The sequence below is a fragment of the Haliotis rubra genome, unplaced genomic scaffold, assembly GCF_003918875.1.
Source record: "Haliotis rubra isolate DU_JTF1 unplaced genomic scaffold, ASM391887v1 Scf1861, whole genome shotgun sequence".
NCBI classification, from domain to species: Eukaryota; Metazoa; Mollusca; class Gastropoda; order Lepetellida; family Haliotidae; genus Haliotis; species Haliotis rubra.
This window is the reverse complement of record NW_025765849.1, coordinates 48168-65136: the sequence shown is the minus strand read 5'-3', so window position 1 is coordinate 65136 and position 16969 is coordinate 48168. Positions and strand designations below refer to the sequence as shown.

Sequence of the window (16969 nt, the reverse complement as noted above, 5' to 3'; positions counted from 1 at the left end):
ATCAGTGACAGTTGCGTATTGAATGTTCATAAGACGGAAGGCAGATCATGACTATCACCCTCACCTATCACGCGGAAGTCGCAGGCTGAATGGCAACACCTACCGGCGATTGCGCGCCCGAACGAGTGGCGTGGCTCGATCTCGATGGGGATCAATCACCGAATTCCACTTTACTGGCGAAAAGTAACTCAGTCATAACATATCGTCAAACACGATGCAACAGACAACATGAAATCAACCACGTCACCATTTCAAAACCATATACGGAACCATTGAATTTTAAGTTTAGGCTCAGTCTATCCAGAAGTACCGCCGTAATTAACTGGAATATCATTAAAGCGCAGAGATCAATTTTCGAGGAAGACGAAAGCATATCACAGATCGAATGTAATGACGAAATTTTATGTTTCGACAGAAATAAGCGAATCATATAATACGATCCAACGTCAATAATATTGGTCGGAGGGCGAAACAATGAAGGATAACGTTACGAATACCGTTGCGTTACGCACGCAGACATTTAGGCGTTTCACTTTTCAGTTAAAGCAAGTGAGTCATACGGTTCACGAAATTTGCACAGGCAGCAATATCCATTTGGCGAGGGGGAAACATATTCAACAAGAAGTTCAACAGAATAGATCAGCAGAACATAGACGGAAGTCAACGCCAGTTAGTCGGTATAGCGTGCGAGTCAGCGGAGACGCAAGCTTATCGTTGGGTGAAAGCAAAGGCGTTGATCTTATCGCATGATGATAAGGGTTCATCATGCTCTTCAAGGAAATACGAGGTCGTAAAATATTGATTCAAACATCAAGAGATGGCCACAAAACAAGAAAGCCTAATACCGTACGCAGTAAAGTTGGACGGAACTCAGATTGTTTGCTTTTGAGTCGATACAGCATCGATCAATGACGGTATTGCTGGAATATTGCTAAAAGCAGGGTAAAACTAAACTCACTCACTCACCATAGATTCCTAATGGGTGGACTTGCAGGTAAAATTTATCTCAACAATTTTATCCATTTTGTCTGAGAACAGATGAAATGGGTAGGCTACATTCATGAACAGTACAGCTGATAACCTTTCAGTCCAGAGTTTCTGAAGTGAAGGGCACCTGGGTTTTGCAGAATTCCACCTTGAGGTACGAGGAACATTTAATCCCTTACTTGCTGCCATGACTGAAGGAAAATGGTTGCATACAAGTCATCACGCAGATCTTTAGTCATAAAAGCAAGCTGATGATCGTACAATGGGCATTGCTTTACGTGCATATACATTACGATATTGGAGACGTTTATTCACTTACAAGCCGTGATGGATATACATTTTGTCAGTTAAATTCCTAAGATTGTTCAGCAATATGCATATGTTGTTACGTTTTTGCATACTGGAGTACAAGTTCTTTCAATGGACTATCCATGTATGTTTCTTCAACTATCTGTTTAATGTCGTATCTAACTCCCTTATTAACTGTCATGATGTATTTGGCGATGTTTATATTACCACCATCACAAGCCAAATATAGCATGTCCTTGCCATTCGTATCAATGAATGATGAGTTTGCTCCATTTTCCATCAGTAAGTGAAACACTGCTCTATGTCCATTTTTAGCCGCCGTCATTACTGCCGTCTGTCCGTTGTCGCCTCTGCTGTTTATGCTCAGAATGTGCTGTGAGAGAATAAATTGAACTGTCTCAATATTTCCTCCTTCCGAAGCAAAGTGAAGAATATTCTTGTCATCCTCATCCAGAAGTGTCAGATTCGCTCCTTTCTTCACAAGTAAATCAAATACTTCCTTGTTGCCTTCTGATGCTGCAATCATTAGTGGAGTCTTTCCAGTCCCTGTTCTTGTGTTAATATCCTCCACCATATTCCGAGTCAGAATATATTCCACTATCTCCATGCCTCTTCCACGACAAGCATGATGGAGTATATTCTCCCTTTTTTCATTTACTCTTGTTAGATCAGCCCCTTTACTTACGAGCAAGTGAAACGCCTCTTTAAATCCGTTATCTGCTGCTATCATGACAGGTGTCATGCCCTCGTCATTTTCTCTATTGATGTCCACAGTATTATGTTTGACTATATATTTCACTATTTCAGGATCTTCTGATAGGATGGCGAAATAGAAGATATTGTCATGATCATCATTCTCTTTTGTCAAATCTGCTCCTTCACTTTCAAGCAAATGCAACACTTCTCTATGCCCATGACGCGCTGCGTACATTGCGGGTGTCCATCCAAAATCTCCTCCTTTGTTGATGTCTTCACTATATCGTGTTAGGAAATACTTCACTATATCCACATTTCCGCCCTCACATGCAACATGAAGGTGGTCCTCCTTTATAGTTGCACCTTTGCTGATAAGCAAGTAAAAAATCTCTTTGTGTCCCCTTGATGCTGCCCGCAATGCTGGTGAGAGGCCCTCATCGTCTATGGCATTTATGGTTTCAATTTGCTTTCTGAGGATATTCTTTACAATATCCACATTTCCTGCTTCACACGCCAAATGAAGGACATTTGCATCTTCCAAATCAGTTAACAACAGATCAGCTCCTTTCTCCAGCAGAAAATCGAATACATCACCATGACCCGCATTTGCTGCTTCCATTGCTGCTGTTCTCTCCCAACCATTTAGGCTGTTTATTAGATCAATGTTTTGTGCAAGAACATGTTTCACTATTTCCATATTCCCTCCTCGGCATGCCTTGTGAAGGATTGTTCCGTCGATTGTCAAATTAGCGCCTTTGTCGACAAAGAAATTAAACAAATCTAGGTTCCCGTTAACTGCTGCATACATTAGAGGTGTAGACTTCTTGTTTTTCTTGTTTATGGCCATCCTGTTGTGTTTGAATAAATATTTTACGACCTCGGTATTTCCTACCTTGAGGGCATGATGGACAACAGTAGATCCCTTATCATCATACAGTGTAAGATCAACGCCTTTACTCACTAGCAAATTAAACACGTCTCCTTGACCCTCACGCACTGCTACCATTGCTGGCGTTGACCCGTCCTGTGTTCTGCTGTTGACATCTGTCACATTCTGTTGGAGTATAAACTTCACAATTTGAATGTTTCCCCCCCCTCACATGCCAAATGAAGGATGTTCGCCTGTGCAAAATTTGTGATTGACATGCCGGCTCCTTGCCCAACAAGAAAGTGAAACACTTCAATATCTGCATTCTGTGCTGCAAACATCAACGGTGTCATTCCATACTGATCCCTTGTGTTGATATCTGTTTCACCCTCCGATAGTGTGTACTTGATGTGAGCATTTGACTGAGATCGGTATTGCATATGATTCCTTATTTCTGTAAGAAAACATAAAGATTTGTCATTACATTGATCTGTGATATACTTTTCAATCTTCCCTCGAGGAATTAGTCTCTGCACTTTGTGATATTCCAGTTAAATTACAGCTCACTGGCAATAATTACTTCTGGACCAGACAAGTTAGGCCTAAACTAAAATTCAATAGTTCAAAGTATATAGTTTTTCAAAATGAAATTGACAACCATCAAAACTGAGTTGAATTTCATGGCAAGTTTGTCTGTTGCATCGTGTTTGACTGACCCAATTATTGTAACATATGTTATATTTGGGATTACACTCACTTAGTAAAGTACAAATTCTAGTACTTTTGTTGAGTTGAGTCCCATCCGGGATTCGAACCCACACCCTCAGATTCAGGCACCTAATCGCCAGTACACAAAGTCAGCCGCCTAACCAGCTCAACCACCGCGACTTCCACTTTGTGTGCTGGCGATTAGGTGCCTGACTCTGAGGGTGTGGGTCTATGTGTCTGCCTTCCCGTCTGCTATGACAATATTCAATACACAATTTCAATCACTGACCACATGCAATTTGAACTTAACACCTATCAGGCTAAACACCATAAACAAAACGCAAATATTATAAAATAGTTTCCAATTGTTTTTCTGATAATTTCACATGTGCGCACTTCAACCCCATGAGATGTATGTTGTCGGGCAGGAAAATTTTGGTGAATGATATATTGTCTTCCATGGTAATGGTGACTCCATGCAGACTGGTGTGAGAATCGGCGTTCACCCCCAAGTAAACAAAACAAATGTGATATTGATGTTGTTTGGCCCATCGGCCTTTGATTCCTTTCACGATTTCGACTTCATGTGATGATGGTGGTTTACCGAGGTAGACTTGGATGATCAGCGTGGAATTCTCCAGTATATATTTTCCAGGATGTCGACAACGCTGTCGAATTCAGACACCACCTGCAATCCCACGTTTTGTGTCCCCGGTTTACTTGAGAGTATGCGAGCGAGTATATCAAGACGCGACATGACTTTGACGACCACAGTGCCTCTGTGCGCAGGGACATAAGCCACAAGCAGCGATCCATTGTTCACGACTTTGTTTAGGTAGTGGTCTCTGTTTTCCGGGAACACGAAGGGAGAGCCGGAGATGTTAAAAATCCAGCCGACTCGAGATTGTACCAAACCCCATTTGTTGTTGTTGGTGAAGACCCAAAAAAAGGCTGTACTTCGGGTGACAACCGTGGTCTCGACGTCGTCTAAGTCAAACAGTTTGCCACCGAACGCTGGGTATATCGTCCATTTGTCCTCGTCGTTGCGGACTAGGCAGTACCGAGTGTTGCTGTCAGCTCCTGGGTAATGACGATATCACCTAAGTTACTGCCACCACCGACGGTGGGGACTTCGTCGCATTTGTAAATGTTGTTTTTTAGTTGCAAAGCATACAGTGTGCCGTCGATTCCGGGTTCATCAAATCCGCACCTGTCCCCGAGGTCGGAGACCGCTTTTTTCAACCAGATGGTCGTTGTGGGGCCTTGAGCGCTAGTCATTGCCATATGTGCAGCATTACGCTTAGGTAGCCTATATTCACAGGATTATGCTTTATATCTAAAACTGATACTTTTAATTCCGAGATGGTGCCTCGCGTTAATTTCTTGTACTGCCGTGATGAAAATGATTCGATTCTGCCATCGTTATACTTTTCTGTTTTCACCGGTACAGCTCCCAGCAGCGTTGAAGGGCGGTCACCTTGAATGTTGTCAGTCGTGCTCTGCTGATTGAGATGAATGCACAGTTCGCGGTACGGAACGAGGTTGGGTAATTTCGTACCCGTGACGGTGGTTGTAGGTTTTATTTCGTCCGACTGCAACCCGAGCATTCTCGACAATGGCTGGCTGAGTTTCAAGGCCTTTACTCCGTTGTTGGGTAACACGACTGTGCCGTTTGAATCATTCATTTTAAGTTCGGCTCCCACAGGTTTGAAGACTTCGTCACTTAGCGAGCATATGCTGTAGTAACTGTCGGTTATGTATTTGTGGACGCCACTGATGAACAGCTTGTTGTTGCTGTCATTGATGTTGGTCCATCGTGTGAGGTAGGTGACATCGCAGAGTGCGACTTTGAGTTGGCCGGACGTGTTATCGATCGTGTGCAGCAGTTGAACGGCCTCACTGCTTGTTATTCCCAGAAGCGTCACGTACATATTACAAGTATATATTCTACATTATAGAACAATTCAACATGTACAAACCGGGAGTGTTTTATTCTAAAAGTGATAACGTAAGCGCTTCTGATTTCACACACATGACAATTGTGGTCGATGCGGCTGGGTTGCTTTTCAGAGCACCATTTATCGATGTGTTTGAAAATTATGGGTTTTCTGTAAAGAATGTTAAAACGGTAAATGCTTGGTTTAACAACCCGATGCAGTTCTGGCAGAATCAATTCAATTTCGCCGTGTGGTGCGCAACGACTGGATGTGACTTGACATTGATCGACACTCGGCCTGATCCGCTGAGTCGGTCTGTGTTCAAGTTTCACGTGTACTATCAGATCAGACGTACCTCATAGAAATCAGCGCTCCGCTTCCACAGGACAAAGGGTGGAACGCGGCCAACAATCTGTATGATCGATGGGATTATGAACGAATTTGCAATGAATTTCGAACTAGATCAGAAGACGGTCGATTGGTGTTTGCCGGGCCCGAACCATGGTTTGGGTATTCCCATCATTCATAACATGCCTCTCGCGCGGAAGCCAGCAAACACGTCGAAAGGGTTCACTCGCGCCGGTGTCAAACACTTGAACTATTCGATTCGAATGAACGTGCATGTAGACGCTGGTGGGCGCGCAGAAGAAAACGCGTTCCAACATCATGGGTGCGATGTGCAGAAACAGTTCGTGTCCAATATCGAGGATGCCATCTCCGCTTCGGTTGATTTGTCGAGTGCCATCCAATGCTATCAAAACATAATGGAATACGCCCTGTCGAAAGTCGACTACGTGCTTGGCGTGGGGTTGCACATGGCTCCAAGCAACATGCAACTGAGAATCATTAAAGTGGTGGGCTACAACAACGAAATCGTCATCGCCACCACCGATCAAAAGTTGGGTATCAACCCAGATATCAACGTCTTCAATGTCACACACATGAGTACCGGTGAAACGGGCATAGTCGTACCAGGGCTCAACACACCGAAGCCCTTATCTCCACGCAAGGTGGCTGAAAATAAGGAACACCTCAATCGTAAAACAGCTCTAGTGGTCGGTGGGATCGCTGTCGGGGTCTGCCTCATTTGGTTAAAAATTCCTTAGCTGCGATGTACACGAGCCCGGCCATGGTTACGATGGCTGCCAACAGGTTTTGCAGAGCCACGTGACCTAGGATTTCTGGAAGCGCTTTCCACGCAAGTTTAGCCAGGGCTTCGTGGAGTGATTTCAGATGGTTTTTTATCCAGTCTCTGACGTCGCCACCACCTGGTGTTGGTGGTGTTGGTATGCCACTGCCGCCAATCAGCAATACGACCAGGGTCGATATGATGAAGCTCAATGCCATCAGAACGCTGGCGATGTTAATGCCTTGTTCCCGGAACAGAGTTTGAATCCTGTCAGCCATCGTGGTATCTTCGTTCAGGACTCGATCGATGGTTTCCCACACGTCGCTGATCTGGGATTGAAGCTGTTCTCGATTCGAGGAAGCGGATTCCAATCAAGCCCGTCTCTCGTCTTGCAAGTCGCGCAATCTTTTTTCGATGATGTTTTACGTGGCTTCATTGTCCACGATACTGAGTTTTCTTTTCTTGCAAGCGATGTGGTCGTCAATTTCTTTCAGTTTCGCCATGTTGTTCATGAGTTCTCCAAGAACGGTTCACAATGCCCTGTCTAGCCCTTGCAGTTCTCGAACAGGAAATTCAAAGCCCGGCAAAGGCTCATTCCAGTACGTGTCCAACAGTTTATCGATGCTGGCCAACGTTTCTTTGGCACGTTGGGGCACGTCCACAACATAGCTGAGTTCGGTCCTGACGTTTTGCAGATCATGAACGACTTTGGGTGAAAGTTGTTTTGGTCGTGCGCCACCGTTATCTCGCATTTTTAATTCGTCCCGAAAAAATTTAACACCGTGTTTTCCAGCCAGCGTCGACAGAGCGAGAGGCCTTCTCTTTCACGTGTTCATGAGATCTATCTTTGAATCGTTCTCAATCGCAGCGAGCCCTTGTTATCGATAACAAACTTGGAATAGTTTCTGTATGGCGTCTGGACGTAATTTTTATCTCGTTTTAAACTGTCGTAATAATCGTTGGCAGTTTGTTTGATGAGTTCGTCGCTCAAGACTCTGCTGGTAAATGAAGTGTCTTCATCATAATCCCCATCATCGAGCGCACCACCGCCCAAATCATCCATCAGAAAATATCACCCATTATATTAATTATGTTAAACATACATATTTTATGTATATAACAATGTCACAATATGAAAGAAAGTTAGATCCTTTCCGAAGATTAAGAGAGCCTCGCGGCGCCAAAGTCGTGTCGGTGACCTCACCAACAACCCGAGCAAGATAAATCAGACCCAAACACTGTTGGTTCGATTCCCCAACGTGGGTGAGAATAAACTTATCGTTCCCGGAACGTTTAACATCACATTGACTTCCTACAACAACAAACGCGAACTCGTGCGGAACATCGGCCGTGCCATCGTCAAGAAAACCACCATCACATCAGCAGCAACGAGGTGTTGGGCATCGAAGACAGCAACATGTTACATGGATCTCTGGAAATTGGAACGCAATAAAGACGTGTATCAAGGCATCTGTTCACAGAACCGAATATAGACCCGGGGTACGGCTTAACACAAGACCAGCTCGACAAGATCCGGGGTCCGAATGAGCCATTGTCGAAGCGTACGGGAACCGGTTTTGCGTGCCACTCGACTTCGAGTTGCTCACTGGACACGCGCCGTTATATAAGGCCTCGCTGGTCAATCGGCTGGAATACATACTCATGTTTAACGACTATACAAACACCGATGACGGTAGTTACACCATCGACAACATCTCACTGGAGTTCGACATGGTCACGAGTCCGGAGCTGGCCCGGCAGGTTCGCAACCAATACTCGGGAAAGCTGTCCATCCTGTATGACCGAGTCCTGCGACACCGGACGATCGTACGGGGGAAGAGCGACACGTTGTGGAACAGTTATTCAGCGAAAAGTTATTCAACCCCGGAATCCGGAAAGTGGAAGTGACCATCGAGGGCGTGCCCAATTAACTGTTCATTCAATGCATGAAGGCTCACCAGCAATGGGACGTGATAACAAAACTACCAACCAACAAGCGATACCCACAGGAAGTCGTGACGTCGTCAAAGAACCTGATCTACCCTCCGTGCAGATTGGGGATTACCTGGCCACAAAGTACGTGCTGTGGTTGGACATGCAATCCACGGACGACGATCGGTTGCATGGCAGTGGACGCCGGGTCGACAACGGCAGCAAGGGGATAACCATCCAAATCCTAAACAAATCTCAAAAAGAAGGCAAATTTAATTCATATTTTTACGTGATTTTGGATGCACAACTTAATATAGACAATAGAAGATTCGTACAAGCAATTTATTGATCTACCTAGTGATCTGCACTGCACTATTGTGTGCAGCTAGACGGGTTGTGGGAAGACCATTTTTGTGTTGGACATGCTGGAAGGATACTACCGGGACGTGTTCGATAACATTGTTATTATTTGCCCTACTTTACAAATCAACTAAACGTACACTGGGAGATCTTGGGTGATGACGGACCCGCACGTGCACAAAGTCAACCCGGGAACACGCCTGCAGGATTGGTTGAAAGCTTATCACGACAAATTTAAAGGGGAGCCGACGCTGTTTATCCTGGACGACTGCAGCGCCAATAAAGAGATAACAAAAAAGAGAGACATGCTATCGTATTTAGCGTTTTCTGGCCGGCACGCAAAACACAGTGTTCGGGTGCTAACGCAGAAATTCAACTCGGTGTTGAAAGACCTCAGGGAACAGACGCGATGGGTAGCCTTATTTCACTGCAAGGACAGGGATTCGTTCGAGGAATGCTTGAGAGAAAACGACGTGATTCCTAGCAAACTAGAACGGGGACGAGTGAAAAAACAGCTGGCCGAAACGAAACACACCAAACTCGTGCTGAAAACCCACCAACCCATGGCTTATCGAGTGTTTTAGTTAGCAAATGCTTAGCAATTGCTTAGCACGGATATAGAAAGGAAAGATGCCCGAAACCAAGATATCGTGAGATGCCTATGTCGAGATCCTATCGGGTCGTTTCTCCTTTCGGGAAGCGAAGAGGAAGTACCACATATCGCAAGCCCGATACAGGCGAATCCGAGGTGGTATAGGCCCCACAAAGGCAACTACTTTCGAGAGACTGCTGGAGAAGTGTCCCCAAGTATTGCTTTCCAGCCAGGAGAAACAAATCCTGGAGAAATCGGGACACACCTTCTACGAGCGCCACCAGATACCTCGTCAGTTTCTGGAATTTTTTTTTTGTTTTCCTTTCGCACATTCGTCGAACACGGCAAAATAGTGGATTTCGTCTACCTCTACCCGCCCAACCAATTTCGTCTCTCGGCGGGCAAACTCTGCATCGTTATTGCAGACGACTGCTACCCGGAACCCAGGGACAGGCACCACCGATGCACCAACTGCCCGGCTGCCATATTGGAACTCCCCACTCTCATCGAGCGAGACAACTCTACGTGCAAGTGCGACGCCATCGACCACTGCGTCAACAACAAGAAATGCGTTCAGTGGAAAAACAAAGCAATAGACATACCACCCCAGGAGGATCGACTCCCTCTTGAAGTTCCAAAAATAATCCCACCCCTCTACTTTTCCTTGAACAACATAGAGAACCTGTACGACGCCAGCCTCTCTTGGTGCCAGCGCTTCCAATGCCTCTCCCGAAGATATGATGTTCGATTGAGGTAAGTGTTACTTCTTGAGTGGTGGCAACATTGTGTCGTGAGGTATGATGAATAATTTCTCTCTGACGAAACCTCTTGGCGGCCCAACTTTCAAAGAGTACAAGATCGGTTCGTCGGGGGGGCGGTGGGGTAGTCTAGTGGTTAAAGCGTTGCCTCATCACGCTGAAGACCCGGGTTCGAATCCCCACATGGGTACAATGAGTAAAGCCCATTTCTGGTGTCCCCCGCCGTGATATTGCTGGAATATTGCTAAAAGCGGCGTAAAACCAAACTCAGTCAGTCAGTCAGCGGTTCGTCGGGTTTGATGTCCACTTTATCTATGTGGTAAGTTTTGACCAACCATTTGGATCGGTGGTTCGTTTCCGAGTGTCTCCTTCATGTTCTCCCGGCTGGTAGAGGTACCTCACGAGAACCTGGTTGGGGATTTGTTTCTCTTTCCCTACCCGCGATGGTGCAGCCGATTCAGCATTCACTGATTTCAATTTATAGCGTCGGCCGTTTTTTTGCTGGTGAGACGAGTGATTTCGTGACTGTTAGCCGATACCACTTGAGGTAGTTGCGCGACTCACTTGGTGTTGGGTTTATTTAGACTTTTTTCCTGCGAGTACTTGTGTCCGAAAATAAGCGCTTGACCAAAGTCCTATTGAATCTCTGGATGATGGCTTGGCTGCGATGAGCTCCGGCCGCACCACGCCTGAACTTGGACGCCATGCTTGGTTAGTAGTTGTGACACGGCACCCATGAACTCTTGTCCGGGATTGACTTGGAGCTCTGTGGGCCATGTCAGCAGACTGTGCTTGTATATGCACTCGAATGCGTGAGCTACTTGGGTCGAATCTTTCGCCGTTAAGGGTTCCGCTCTTTGGAGCGTCTGGCAACGTCAACGACAGTTAGGGCGTACTTGTATGTTTTACGTCTCACCCTGTCATGAGGTAGAAACAGGAGGTTTGCTTGGTGAATGTGATTGGGCGTCGACACGTTACATTTTCTTTTAGGCACGTAGTGCAGTGCCGGTAGGTAGATTTGCCACAGGGCTTGTTTATCCAACCACGCTTTGGCTTCGTTTTGTGATACTCTTGCTATTTCAGCAAGCTTGTGTATGGCGCTCGCTCATTTCCAGTATCCGCACAGGCTGTAATGAATGCTTTCAAATTTTTTTTGATATCGTGACATTATATATGTATTTATTCTTTTAGTTCAACTTTTTCGTGCCCGAACGTGTTGATTCCATCAATGGCGATCCAACGTTTCGTGTCCATCGGCGACAGGGACGTTCTGTTTATGATCAGTCCGTATATCCTGTGTCTATCGCTTCTCAGCGTATTCATTTGATATTTGAAAGTGCGAGTCTTGAACAGGGCTTCTTTGAATCTGGCATGTTTGATTTGTTTTTTCACTCCTTTTGCTTTTCTGGTTTCATTAGCATCTGCTTTCAGGATGGAATACATTTTGGGCCTAAAGCCGATGTATTCCGCGATTTGTGTGCCGGTGCATTCGTCCCTCATTTTGTCGAGCACTTTTTTATTGATAGTGTCATGCATCGGGTGGTCCATGGGTTATTCGCTAGTGTCGTCCAGATGTATTTTTTTCAGATGGTTTGAATTTCCATCAGCAGGAAATCCGTGTCCATGTACAGCACTTCGCAGCTGTTGCCGTACTGTTTCTTCAGTTCGTTGTAATAAAAGTCGTACTTCACGTGTTTGGATAAGTTGAGGATGCTCATTCCTACGTAAACCGGCCAGCTGAATTTGATGTGGCTTTTCCTCATGTGCAGCGCCACCAGATCGTCACCGAATATTTTGCTTTGGTTGAATGCTGGGCTGGCTATCAGTTTCCTGAGATTTTCTTCCTCTTCCGATCGGACTAGTTTCACATTCACACGTTTTCTCAAATTCTCCATTGTCTTACCAAACACTGAGTTGTTCATGAGCTTGTATATTTTTTTCTCGAAATCACTGTTGGCCCGCTTTTGCAAGTCAGTGTTCATTCTAATGTAGGGCTCCATCCACCGATTTTAGTCGAACTTGAGCACCCTATGAATTTTCGTGTGTTTCATGCCCTGCGACAGGTACAGTTGCAGGTTGCGATAGTGAACGATATATTTTTTCTTGTTCATCAAGTTGGGTACGAGTTGTTCAACGTTGGCCAGCTTATTGTTTCCAAACAAGTTTTGTGGATATTCAGACATCCAGTCTGGGTTCACCGTAAATCGTTCAGGAGCAAGCAGATGTCTGTTTTCAAGTACAGGTCAGGGTAATCACCCAGATTTCTGCAGCCAAGTTTATTCCATATATTAATTGCGTGCGAGTAATCGTCCTGGGTGATGTTCGAGTTGGTGAAGTTGCTGTAAAATCGGTTGATGGGAGGCAGTCGTGTTTCGTTGAACTTGACCCAGCTGTCCTTGAATTCATAGGGGTAAACGCCCTTCCTCATCAGCAAAGGTCAAGTCTAGGTACTATTCACCTTTGAATGGCATGTAGTTAGTTATGTCTAGATAGACCTTATCGATTCTGTCCATGCCCCACCCGGAACCCCTGTGTGTGTAACGTTCCAGGTATTCTCATATTTTTGGCAATTAGGTGTCGATGGAGGCATCTATCGTCTCGGGTTGAGTCGCGACTTCTTGGTTGCCTCTGAAGCAAGGCTGAACGTACTCAGTGGCACCGTCCATCTGCTGTTAATCAAGCAACATTTTCACCGTGATTTGAAAATTGAGGCTTCCCAGGTCATTCAGTTCCTCATTGACTTTGTCAGCGATCAGAGGTTTGATGTCGTTGATGTCTATGTTTTTGTCTACATCCATCCTCCCAGATAATTACCTATAGCGTGTTCAGTTTGCAGTTTGTAGATCGACGACTCTGTGTTGGTGCAGCAGTTCGGCGAGCTCGGCTTTTCTCATTCGGGAAAAACCTACCAGCCCCAGCTCTTTCGCTTGGAGTTTGAGTTGTTTCACAGTGGGAAGGGGATGCATGTTGATTAATCTCAACAGCTGAGGTTTTCTCAGTCGGAGTAGCCGACTACACCTCGTTCTCTTGCAATCTGTTTAAGCTCTCGAACAGTTGTCATTGTTATACTAAGTTGTAAACCCAATCTCTAATTGAGTCACCGGTTATGGAGGGCAGGTTACTATATCAGTCAATTTAATAACGTTATTGATTTGTTTTCACAACATGTAGTAGGGCAGCAAGCATAGTCCCGCTCCGGCATGTAGGCAGCTATGTCTAGAAAAACCTTTCGATTCTGCCCTCATCCCACCAGAAACCCTGCATGGGGCAGCGTTCTATGTATTCTCTTATTTGTTGCAGTGAGGCGTTGACATATACATCTATCATCCCGGGTTGAGTCACTACTCTGACCACCTTTGAAGTAAGGAAAAACTTGCCAAGAGATACCGTCCGCCCACTCTACAACAAGCACTATTTCCACCGTGATTTGGAGGCATCCCAGGTCGTCCAGTTCCTCTTCGAGTATGTCAGCGATAAGAGATTTGAAGAAGCCGATATTCCATATTGTTTTGCCTACATCCATCTGCCAGCTTCTCAGATAATTATCTCCCGGGGGTTCAGTTCGTTTGAACTGTCGACGCATTTTACTGCCTTTACACAACAGGTCGGTGAGATAATTGAATATACAGCGTTCTTCTGCAAACTTACTAAGCTCTCGGACAGTAAACATTATTATACTTAGGTGCAAACCCAATCTCTAATAAGGCCTCTGGTTATGGAGGGGAGGTAACTCCGTCAGCCTTATCAGCCAGGCAAAGAAAATGAAGCGTGCATAAAATCTTTATTAAATTTTTATTCTGAGGAGGCATTTACGTTCGAGCAAATAATCATAAATATGTGGACAATGACTATTTGGATAAAGAAATATCCTACCAGGAAATAATTAATGCTATTCATTAAATGCATAATAGAAAAGCACCAGGAATTTTTAAAAAATGCAGCTCATCATTGTATTGATTTATTGAAATCTCTTTTCAATAGCATTTTGTCTACAGGTATTTATCCATCTCAGTGGACGTATGGAGTTATAATTCCTTTGTATAAGAAAGGTAAAACTGATTGCCCTGGAAATTATAGACCTATTACACTGCTTGAAGTAACTGGTAAAATATTTTGTAAAATTATCAACAACAGGTTAAACTCTTGGGCTGAAAGGGAAGAATTCTTCGTTGACGAACAAGTTGGGTTCAGGTATGGTTTCCAAACACATGATAATATATTCATTCTTAATGCTATAATTGATAAATATCTTTCACTTTACAAAGGTCGCCTCTATTGTGCATTTATTGACTTGAAGGCCGCTTTTGACTCAGTCGATAGGTGTGGTCTCCTTTACAAACTGTGGCTTGGCAACGTGAAAGGTAATACCTACAGGCTATTGAAAAATATGTACCAAAATGTTAAAGCTTATGTGTCGATGAGAGATGGTTACACACCGTTTTTTTATTGTTTATCAGGAGTTCGTCAGGGATGCCAGTTATCTCCCTTTCTCTTTTCCTTCTTTGTCAACGATATTGTTGATTGTCTATCTGCTGATGGTCAGAGGGGTATCAATCTAGACTTAGTTGAGCTGTTCATCCTATTGTTTGCTGATGATATTGCGCTTTTTGACTTTACAGTTATAGGTCTGCAAAAGAGGCTAGACAAGCTAGTTTCGTATTGTAACAAGTGGAAATTGAAAATAAATCTTGATAAAAGTAAAGTTATTGTATTCAGGAAGGCTGGTCGACTAAGACATTATGAAAAGTTCCATTTGAATGGACAGTTGCTTGAAATTGTCGCATCATATAAATACTTGGGTGTTCACTTCTCTTCCTCTGGATCATGGTATATTACACAGAAAACTTTGGCTGACCAAGCATGCAAGGTGTTGAATATTTTCAAATCATCGGTTAAGAATTTTGATAATCTACCAATTAATGTTTTGCTCCACATATTTGATGTCAAGGTTCTGCCATTGTTACTATACGGAAGTGAAGTCTGGGGTTTCCACCCATCGCCATCTGTATTGAATGTACACGATAGGTTCTGTAAACAGGTTTTGGGTCTCTCAAGATACACGCCAAATATTGCAGCTCGTGCTGAGATTGGTCGTCATTCATTAAAGGTAAATCAGTACATTAAGACTGTTAAATATTGGGTTCGCCTCCTGTCTCAAGTTGAGAATGTAATCTTAAATAAGGTATATGAGTATCAGTATTGTCTTGCTGAAAAAGGTATAGATTGTTGGGCTTTTAAGGTGAAATCTCTTTTGTACAGTTACGGTTTTGGCAATGTGTGGGCCAGTCAAAGTGTTGGAAATATCTCTACCTTCATATCATTATTTAAGCAAAGATGTATTGATATAGATAACCAGTTGTGGTCATCTCGTATTATACTTGTTTCGAAATTGGATTTTTATCGCAGGCTCAAAGAAGGTATAGCTTTCGAGTTCTATATCGATAGTGTTAGTGTAAAACAGTTTCGAATCTTCTTAAGTAGATTTCGTTGCTCAAACCACAATTTGATGATAGAGTACGGTAGACATTTAGGTCTTAAAAGGGGAGGATCGCCTGTGCCCGCTTTGTATCATACCTAACATAGAAAATGAATATCACTTTTGCCTGGAATGCCCTTTTTTATGGGAAATTAAGAAATGATATCCTCCCTAAATATTATCACATATATCCATCTGAAGTGAAATTAGCCCAGTTGTTTACATCAAAGAATACTTATACTATAAATTGTCTTGCAAAATATCTATTCTTTGCCATGAAACAACGAAATAAATTTCTTTCAGCCTTCGTACCCACAAATGTATAATTGTGCAGCTCTCATGATGTTGTACAGTGCTCTAATAATTGTATATTCTGTACACCTGATGTATAATGGGCCTGTGGCCCCTTTACTGAATAAAACTCTCTCTCTCTCTCAATAAGAATAATCATAAATAAGTTCGCCCCGTGGGCTTAACATAAACAGTAATGACATTTCACTCCAATACCACATACAGAGCATGTGTAGTTCACGAAACCTTTTCTTATACTCTTCATGTGTATGCAACAATACCCCTCAGTCCTGCATTTCCTACCACAAATCTCCTTCCCCATAAGCACGTATTGGCAACGATAAAGAGTGGGTCTCATCTTTGTTATATTTATATGAATATTTTAGTCTAATTGTTTCACAATTATCACAGTTGCCCCTTGGCCCAGGGGAACGAAGATCAGTTCTCGATTTTTTGTTCCGGGGAAGGCACGTAATACTGAGAGAGTGTGGCTTCATCACCGAGAGGTTCGAGCTGTTTACTGGTCAGCAGGTAGTATTCTTTCGTGGCATCATCAACGTCTTTGAACGTTCGAACGGCATGGTTTTCATGCTCGAGTTGATCGTTAATGAAATCGAGTCTCTGCATATGTTTTTACTCGGCTTGCGCGGTTTGTAATTTCTCCACAGCTATATTATGGTGTTTTCATTCCGCTTCTACCTCGACTGCATTTGACTCTCGTAATTTCGTGAAAAGGTAATTGCTCCCGGAAAATGCCAGGGCGTTGACTAAAACCCCACTGACCATCATAGTGATCGTAGCCATTCTTAATATGTTTATATTACTTTAAAATATTTTCCGGTATGATTCCTTTTTTACGAGGACGTCCTTGGTGGCCATCGCCATCGCTAAATTCATAATGAGCATGCTCATGTCCTGCAGGTCGA

General features: G+C 43.9%; 1 protein-coding gene across 1 annotated transcript; it reads right to left on the bottom strand.

Annotated features, from left to right (window-relative positions):
- Positions 1-1372: 1372 nt before the first annotated feature.
- On the bottom strand, positions 1373-2611 carry LOC124273966 (putative ankyrin repeat protein RF_0381). Its single transcript, XM_046709305.1, has one exon. It carries the CDS (start codon positions 2609-2611, stop codon positions 1373-1375), a length of 1239 nt encoding a protein of 412 aa, XP_046565261.1.
- Between the last annotated feature and the right edge of the window lie 14358 nt (positions 2612-16969).